Source organism: Scyliorhinus torazame, chromosome 2, assembly GCF_047496885.1.
Source record: "Scyliorhinus torazame isolate Kashiwa2021f chromosome 2, sScyTor2.1, whole genome shotgun sequence".
NCBI classification, from domain to species: domain Eukaryota; kingdom Metazoa; phylum Chordata; class Chondrichthyes; order Carcharhiniformes; family Scyliorhinidae; genus Scyliorhinus; species Scyliorhinus torazame.
Window position 1 is genome coordinate 188,806,664 of NC_092708.1, and position 9,182 is coordinate 188,815,845.

Sequence of the window (9,182 nt, forward strand, 5' to 3'; positions counted from 1 at the left end):
GAAGGAAGTGGAAGCCTTTTTAATTTCATTTGAGAAGGTAGCTAAACAAATGAAATGGCCAAAGGACTTGTGGGTGTTATTGATTCAAACAAAGCTGGTAGGTAGAGCTAGTGAAGTGTTTGCATCACTACCGGAGGAGGTATCTGGAACATATGAGGAGGTGAAGAAATCCATCTGAAGTGCATATGAGCTAGTGCCTGAAGCTGTATAAGGGGAGGAGCTTGTGTCTGTGTGTTTCCAGAGAGCTGCAGGTTTTGAAAAGAGCTGGGTGTGTGTCTGTGTTTTGCAGTGAACTGGATGTCTGCCATAAAAGACTATCTCTGGATCACTTGGGTGATTTAAAGTAAAGCCTTTAACTTGACATGATACGGTTTAAAGGTGTTAAGTCTCTTGGAAGTTTGAAGGAACAGTTTAAGGAGTTATTTACTGTTGCAATATTTTCTGAGTTATCCTTGAAGTAAGGGGTGTTAAGAGATCCAACATTTATTTAAGATGTTAAGTTGAGTTCATGGAATAAACAGTGTTTTGTGTTTAAAAACCCACGTGTCCATAATTGTAATCCCACAACCAGGGAAAAAGCCACGTGCTAGGGAAAGCAACAAAAACATTAAAGGGAGAGGTTGGTTGAACTCCATGATACATTTTGGGGTTCTGAAAACACCTCGCCTATAACAATACCTAGAGGGGTAGAATATATAGAATATATACAGCTACACAAAGCCTGGGTTAAACCACATCCAGAGCACAATGATCTATCCTGGTTCGAGGGACTCCACCTTTTTGCCCTTGGAAAGAGTGTGGAAGCAAGTTATCTGGAGTTAGACCGAGAGATTTGAGGAAAACCTTTCACCCAGATGGTGGTGGGAACCCACGCAGACACGGGGAGAACGTGCAGACTCCTCACAGACAGCGACCCAAGCGGGAATCGATCCTGGAACTGTGAAGCCATTGTGCTAACCACTGTGCTACCGCGCTAAGGAGCATTCAGACGAGCACTTGAAACACCAAAGCTACATGGTTTATAACAGACAGGTGCTGGGGTGGGGGGCGCACAAGGGGACGGGATGGGGAATCCGGTATGTTGTATCCAGCGGGAAGACACTATCGAAATTCCAGGATAGAACGGGCCTCACCCTGCCGCCGCTCCCGGATCAGCTCCACAACCTCCCGGTCACCGATGAACCGGAGCTGGTGAGGCTTCATCTTCCTCCCGCCGCCTGCAGTCAGGAGCAGCCAATCAGCAAGCGGCAAACATTAACCAATCACAGCCCAACACCCGGCTCCAACCATCCAATGACAACGGGGCGGTGAGGGGGCGGAGCTGTATGTGAGGGGGAGGGGCTGTGTAAGGGGCGGCTCCGCGTGGGGCTGCGTGTGATGGGGCGGGGCTCTGAGGGGGCGGGACTGTGTGCGGGGCGGAGAATTTTGAGGGGGCGGGATGTGAGGGGAGGGCAGTTTGTGAGGGGCGGGGCTATGTGGGGAGGCGGGCTGTGAGGGGGCGGGGCTGTGTAAGGGGAGGGGCTGTGTGTGAGGGGGCGGGGCTGAGTATGAGGGGGCGGGGCTGTATGAGGGGCGTGGCTGTATGAGGGGGCGGGCCTGTGAGAGGGGGCGGGGCTGAGTATGAGGGGGCGGGCTGTGTGAGGGGCGGGGCTGTGTGAGGTGCCGTGGTTGTGTGTGAGGAGGCGGGTTGTGTGAGGGGGGGGCGGGTCTGTGTCAGGGGGCGGGCTATGTGCGGGGGCGGGTCTGTGTGAAGGGGCGGGGCTGTGTGTGAGGGGGCGGGGCTGTGTGAGGGGGCGGGCTGTGGAAGGAGGCGGGTTGTGTGTGAGGGGGCGGGGCTATGAGGGGGCGAGTCTGTGTGAGGGGGCGGGGCTGTGTGTGGGGGGGGGCTGCGTGAGGGGGCGGGGCTGTGTGTGAGGGGGGCTGCGTGAGGGGGCGGGGCTGTGTGAGGGGGCGGGGCTATGAGGGGGCGGGTTGTGTGTGAGGGGGCGGGGCTGTGTGTGAGGGGGGCTGTGTGAGGGGGCGGGGCTGTGTGAGGGGGCGGGGCTGTGTGAGGGGGCGGGGCTATGAGGGGGCGGGCTGTGTGAGGGGGGCTGTGTGAGGGGGGGCTGTGTGAGGGGGCGGGGCTGTGTGAGGGGGCGGGGCTATGAGGGGGCGGGTTATGTGTGAGGGGGCGGGCTGTGTGAGGGGGCGGGGCTGTGTGTGAGGGGGGGCTGTGAGGGGGCGGGGCTGTGTGAGGGGGCGGGGCTATGAGGGGGCGGGTTGTGTGTGAGGGGGCGGGCTGTGTGAGGGGGCGGGCTGTGGAAGGAGGCGGGCTGTGTGAGGGGGCGGGGCTGTGTGTGAGGGGGGCTGTGTGAGGGGGCGGGGCTGAGGGGGGCGGGCTGTGTGAGGGGGCGGGGCTGTGTGAGGGGGCGGGCTGTGGAAGGAGGCGGGCTGTGTGAGGGGGCGGGGCTCTCTGTGAGGGGGGCTGTGTGAGGGGGCGGGCTGTGGAAGGAGGCGGGCTGTGTGAGGGGGCGGGGCTGTGTGTGAGGGGGGGGCTGTGTGAGGGGGCGGGCGGTGGAAGGAGGCGGGTTGTGTGAGGGGGCGGGGCTATGAGGGGGCGGGTTGTGTGTGAGTGGGCGGGTCTGTGTGAGGGGGCGGGGCTGTGTGAGGGGGCGGGGCTGTGTGAGGGGGCGGGCTGTGTGTGAGGAGGCGGGGCTGAGGGGGGCGGGTAGTGTGAGGGGGCGGGGCTGTGTGAGGGTGCGGAGCTGCGTGACGTGGCGGGCTGCGTGTGAGGAGGCGGGGCTGAGGGGGGGCGGGTCTGTGTGTGAGGGTGCGGGGCTGCGTGACGTGGTGGGCTGCGTGTGAGGGGGCGGGGCTGTGTGAGGGGCGGGGCTGTGTGATGGGGCGAGGCTGTGATGGGGCGGGGCTTTTGTGAGGGGCGGGCTGTATCCAAGGGGGCGGGACTTTGTATGGGGGCGGGTCTGTGTGATGGGGAGGGGCTGTGTCCAAGGGGGCGGGGTTGTGTCCAAGGGGGCGGGACTGTGAGAGGGGGCGGACTGTAACAGGGTTGGGCTACGTGTGAGGGGGCGGGTATGTGAGAGACGGGCGGGGCAGTGAGGGGGCGGGGCAGTGTGTGGGTGCGGGGCTCTGTGGAGGGGCGGGACTGTCAGTGGGCGGTACTGTGTGCGAGGGGGCGGGCTGTGCCCGGGGGGGGGGGGTCGGCGGTGACAGGGGCGGGGCTGTGTCAGTGGGCGGGGCTGCGTGCCAGGGGGCGGGCATTTGCGTCAGGGGACGCGGCTGTGAGGGAGGTGAGGCTGTGTCACGGGGCGGTGCCAGGGGTCGGGGCTGTGTTAGGAGCGGGGCTTAGTGCCAGGTGCGGGGCGGTGAGAGGGGGCGGGGCTGTGTGAGGGAGGTGAGGCTCGGTGAGGGGCGGGGCTGTATGAAAGGACCAGCTGTGGCTTAGGAGTGGAGCTGTGTGTGAGGGAGCGACACAGACAGGGAAACTCCAGGGGAATTGATTATTGATCACACCTTCCATCTCATTATTCATTGCTTTTTATTAATCAATTTAGAGTATCCACTCCTTTTTTTTCTCAATTAAGGTGCAATCCACCTACCCTGCACTTCTTTTGGTTGTGACCCATGCAAACATGGGGAGAATGTGCAACTCCACACGGACAGTGGCCTGGGTCCTCAGCGCAGTGTGGCAGCAGCGCTAACCACTGCGCCACCGTACCGCCATCTCATTGTTAATTGCTCATGATGGGAGTAGACTGATTGGCCAAGGACCCGAGTTCAATTCCAGCCTTGGGAGACTGTGTGTAGTTTGCACTTTCTCCCCGTTTCTGCTTGGGTTTCCTCCGGGTACTCCGGTTACCTCCCACAGTCCAAAGTTCTGCAGGTTAGATTAGGGTTGTGGGTATAGGGTCGGGGAGTGGGCTTAGGTAGGGTGCTCTTTCAGAGGGTCAGTGCATAAGAACTAGCAGCAGGAGTAGGCCATCTGGCCCCTCGAGCCTGCTCCGCCGTTCAGTAAGATCATGGCTGATCTTTTTGTGGACTCAGCTCCACTTACCCGCCCGCTCACCATAACCCTTAATTTCTTTACTGGTCAAAAATCTATCTATCTTTGCCTTAAAAACATCCAGCGAGGTAGCCTCAACTGCTTCACTGGGCAGGGAATCCCACAGATTCATAACCCTTTGGGTGAAGAGGTTCCTCCTCAACTCAGTCCTAAATCTGCTCCCCCTTATTTTGAGGCTATGCTCCCTAGTTCTAGTTTCACCTGCTAGTGGAAACAACCTCCCTGCTTCTATCTTAACTATTCCCTTCATAAACTATTCCCTTCATAATTTTATATGTTTCTATCAGATCCCTGCTCAATCTTCTAAATTCAAATGGGTATAGTCCCAATGCACTCATCTCTCTTCATAAGCCAATCCTCTCAACTCTGGAATCAACCTAGTGAATCTCCTCTGCACTCCTCCAGTGCCAGTACATCCTTTCTCAAGTAAGGAGACCAGAACCAGGTGTGGCCTCACCAGCACACTGTACAGGTGCAATATAACCTCCCTGTTTTTTTTAATGAAGGACAAAATTCCATTTGCCTTCTGAATTACCTGCAGCACCTGCAAAACAACTTTTTGTGAATAATACTCAAGGACACCCAGGACCCTCTGCACAACAGCATGCTGCAATTTTTTTCCATTTAAACAATAGTCCATTTTGCTGTTATCCTGCCAAAATGGATGACCTCACATTTACCATCATTGAACTCCATCTGTCAGACCCTTGCCCACTCACTTACCCTATCTTTATCCCTCTGCAGTGTCCTCTGCACACTTTACCACTCATCTTAGTGTCATCTGCAAACTTTGTCACAATATAGGGCAGCACGGTGGCACAGTGGTTAGCACTGCGGTCTCATGGCAGCGTGGTCCCAGGTTCAATCACGGCTCTGGGTCACTGTCCGTGTGGAGTTTGCACATTCTCCCCGTGTTTGCGTGGGTTTCACCCCCACAACCCAAAGATGTGCAAGGTTGGTGGATTGGCCACGCTAAATTGCCGCTTAATTGGAAAAAATGAATTGGGCACTCTAAATTGTTAAAAAAACTTTGACATAATACACTTGGTCCCCAATTCCAAATCATCTATGTAAATTGTTAACAATTGTGGTCCCAAAACTGATCCCTGAGGCACACCACCATCCACAGATCGCCAACTAGAAAAACACCCATTTCATAGAATTTACAGTGCTGAAGAAGGCCATTCGGCCCATCGAGTCTGCACCGGCCGTTGGAAAGAGCATCCTACCCAAGTCCACTCTTCCATCCTATTCCCATCTTTGGACATCTTTGGACTGTGGGAGAAACTGTAGCATCCTATTGGAGCCAAAACCAAGGCCCCCTCCAGCCACAGGTGCTGCTGCTGCCACCACCGGTCTTGTGGAGTACAGCAGAGGTGCCTTCAACAGTGCCCCCAGGCTCGTGCCCTTACATGAGGCTGCCTCCATCAGCTCCCATACCGAACCCTCCCCCTCAACCCACTTCCATACCATGGCTATATTTACCACCCAGTAATAATTCATAACATTTGGCAAGACCCCCCCTTCCCCATCACCCCTGCTCCAACAGCACCTTCTTTATTCGCCGGGCTTTACCCACTCCATAAATCCCAAGATCAACGGGATTCCTAAAGAAGGCCTTTGAGGTAAAAATCAGGTAGTTCTGGAATACGAACAAAAACCTCGGGAGCACATCAGCTTCACGGACTGCACCCACCCCACCAGTGACAGTGGAAGCATGTAGACCTCTTAAAATCCCCCTTCATTTACTCCACCAGCCGGGCCAGATTCAATTTGTGTAGTTGCTACACCCCCGCGCCAGAAACTCACCCCCACTACCTTAAACGTCAGCTCGCCCAGCCTCCTCGCCTGGATCGGGAAGACCTCACTCTTCCCCATGTTTAAATTATACCCAGAACATATACCCAGAACACAGAATTTACAGTGCAGAAGGAGGCGATTCGGCACATCAAGTCTGCACCGGCCCTTGGAAAGAGCACCCCATTTAAGTCCCACACCTCTACCCTATTCCCGTAACCCAGTAACCCCACCTAACCTTTTGTTTTGGACACTAAGGGCAATTTAGCATGGCCAATGCACCTAACATGCTCATCTTTGGACTGTGGGGCAGCACGGTGGCGCAGTGGGTTAGCCCTGCAGCCTCACAGTGCCGAGGTCCCAGGTTCGATCCCGGCACTGGGTCACTGTCCGTGTGGAGTTTGCACATTCTTCCTGTGTTTGCATAGGTTTCGCCCCCACAACCCAAAGATGTGTAGGCTAGGTGGATTGGCCACACTAAGTTGCCCCTTAATTGGAAAAAATGAATTGGGTACACAAAATGTATAAAAAGAAAAAATCTTTGGACTGTGGGAGGAAACGGGAGCACCCAGAGGAAACCCACGCAGACACGGGGAGAATGTGCAGACTCCGCACAGCCAGTGACCAAGCAGGAATTGAACCTGGGACCCTGGCGCTTGAAGCAACCATGCTAACCACTGTGCTACCCACTGAAAATTGACCGAATTCCACCGAAATGTCCATACTATCCCCTATGCTTTCCAGTGGGTCCGATATATACAGCAATAGGTCGTCCGCCTATAGCGAAACTCTATGCCCCCCCCCCACTATCCCTTTCCAACCGCTTGACTCTCTAAGCACCATTGCCAGTGGCTCTATCGCCAAGGCGAAGAGCAATGGGGAGAGTGGGCATCCCTGTCTCGTCCCACGGTACAGCATAAAACACCCCAAACTCACCCGATTCATTCTTACACTCGCCACCAGCGCCTGGTACAACAATCAAATCCAACCCACAATTCTGCCCAAACCCGAACCGCCCAATACCTCCCACAAATACTCCCACCTTACCCGATCAAAGGTCTTCCCGCATCCATTGCGACCGCCACCTCCACATTCCGTCCGTCCGAGGGCATTATTATGACATTTAACAGATGCCAGATGTTAGCTGACAAATGTATCCCTTTTACAAACCCAGCCTATTCTAATTCAGATACTTCAACCAGCTCCTTAAAGTTTACCCAGGTGTCTTTATTTATGAGTAGAACAAAGTAGAACACAGATATAATGCAACACACTTTATTAAAAAAGTTAACCTGTAAATTACCCACTATACATACAAGAAACACCCAGGATTCGACTATACTACCCGCAAAGGTGGTTGGTAAGCTATAGATCCGATCCCCGAGTCCCTCTTTGCAAAGGTGATTCTTGATGGCTGTTTCTTCCTTGCTTGCCTTCTGCCTTCCTTCTGGTCTGATCAAGGTAACCTCACACATCAAGTCTTTGCTTCGAGTTTTTGCCCCATAGATGCCTGGAATGCCTATTTTTATCCTCCTGTCGCCACCCACCTCCTTTCTCCACCTGCCCTTGGCCTTCAGCCAATGGAGTCTCAGGAAGCAGGGTCTCAGTGCCCAATGGTCTGGTTGATGACCTGTTGACAGGGCATCGGAGCCCGCCCTGGGAGGAGCGATAATCACTTGATGAGGTATCAGGAACTGTGGACAACAGGCCAATGCACCTCAAGTAGGAGCGATAATCACTTGAGGTATCAGGGACTGCTTCAGACAGGCCCCGGCAGCCTGTCTGATTCTGTACATTCGGATTCTGCAGACTGTGGTTTTTAAAGTGCCCAATTCTTTAATTTAAGTTATCCAAATTAAGCAGCCTAAAAACTAGGCCCTGATTATATTACTACAGTAGGACCCACACTGCTCCGGGTCCTTATCATTCTTCAGGATCAGAGATATTGAGGCCTGCGATAACGTGGGGGTGGGGGAGCTTACCTTTCCCCCTCGCTTCATTAAACGCCCTTCCAGCAGGGGCCCCAGGTCTCCCGGAAACGTCTTACAAAATCCCAGCAGAGACCCATCCGGAATCTAAGATTTCCCTGCCTGCAATGCCCCATAGCCTCTGTCGTGTAATGTACACTGGTATAACACTGGCTGCAACTGGATGCAGCTTAGATCAGAAAGACACTCCAGAGCTTGAAGTTAGTTCAATCAGGTTTATTGAACTAATAGCACAGTTAGCACTGTTCTCTGTGAGTTCGACTCTGCTAACTTAAGTGTGGTTACTCTGTCTGACTGAACCAGACTAGCTCTTAGCCACGTAGTGGAGGTGTGAGATTGTAACAACACCCTTGACTGACTCTCTAGATGTTCATCAGTGGAAAGAGGCGGAGTGTGAGTGCCTCGTGTCTTTTATAGTCAGATTCCACCCCTGAGTGTCCTGCCTGCTTATTGGTCATGTCCTGTTCTCTGTGTCCATTAGCTGCTTGTCTGTATATCATTATGTGTGTGTCTGCATATTATGACACCCTCCAGCACCTCAACCAGTCCAATGGGTGCTCCCAACCCATCTACCAAATCCTCCTCCATTTTGGGGAATTCCAGCCCATCCAAAAAATGCCGCATTCCCTTTCCCCCCAATTTTGGGGACATCATCCCAATTTGGGGCTTAAACATTCACCATAAATTTGGGGCATAAACATCCCCTCCAATTTACCGCTCGCCATCACAACCCTTCCCCCTGGATCTGTCACTATGTTCCCCACTTCAAACGCTACCCGCTTATTTATTAGCATCACTGCTCCCCGTGTCTTCAAATCCAATCCCGAATGGAAAACCTGTCCAACCCACCCTTCCTCAGCCTAATCTGGTCTCCAATCTTCAAATGTGATTCCTGTAGAAATGCCACATCCAACTTTAAACCCCTCAGATGTGCGAACACATCTGTTCACGATAGGCGGCACGGAAGCACAGTTGTTAGCATTATTGCTTCACAGCATCTAGATTCGATTCTACGCTGGGTCGCTGTCTGTGCGGAGTCTGCACGTTCTCCCCGTGTCTGCGTGGGTTTCCTCCGGGTGCTCCGGTTTCCTCCCACAAGTCCTGAAAAACATGCTGTTAGGTAATTTGGACATTCTTAATTTTCCTTCAGTGTACCTGGAATATGGTGACTAGGGTATTTTCACAGTAACTTCATTGCAGTGTTAATATAAGCCTACTTGTGACACTAATAAAGATTTTTATTATTAACACATGCAACCGTTTGACTGGCCCATTTAGCCCCATTGCATTCCATGTAACCAACCTGATCTGGCTGGGGTTAATGGGGGAGGCACCTG

The 9,182-nt window shown here is 53.8% G+C and overlaps 1 protein-coding gene across 1 annotated transcript in view; it reads right to left on the reverse strand.

Annotated features, from left to right (window-relative positions):
• The window catches only part of orc2 (origin recognition complex, subunit 2), a 50,276-nt gene extending 48,985 nt beyond the window's left edge, over positions 1 to 1,291 (reverse strand). Inside the window, exon 1 of the mRNA XM_072494831.1 lies at positions 1,134 to 1,291. Within this exon, the coding sequence (XP_072350932.1) occupies positions 1,134 to 1,203 (70 nt within the window). The 5' untranslated portion in view covers positions 1,204 to 1,291. The remainder of the gene's footprint in view (positions 1 to 1,133) is intronic.
• Between the last annotated feature and the right edge of the window lie 7,891 nt (positions 1,292 to 9,182).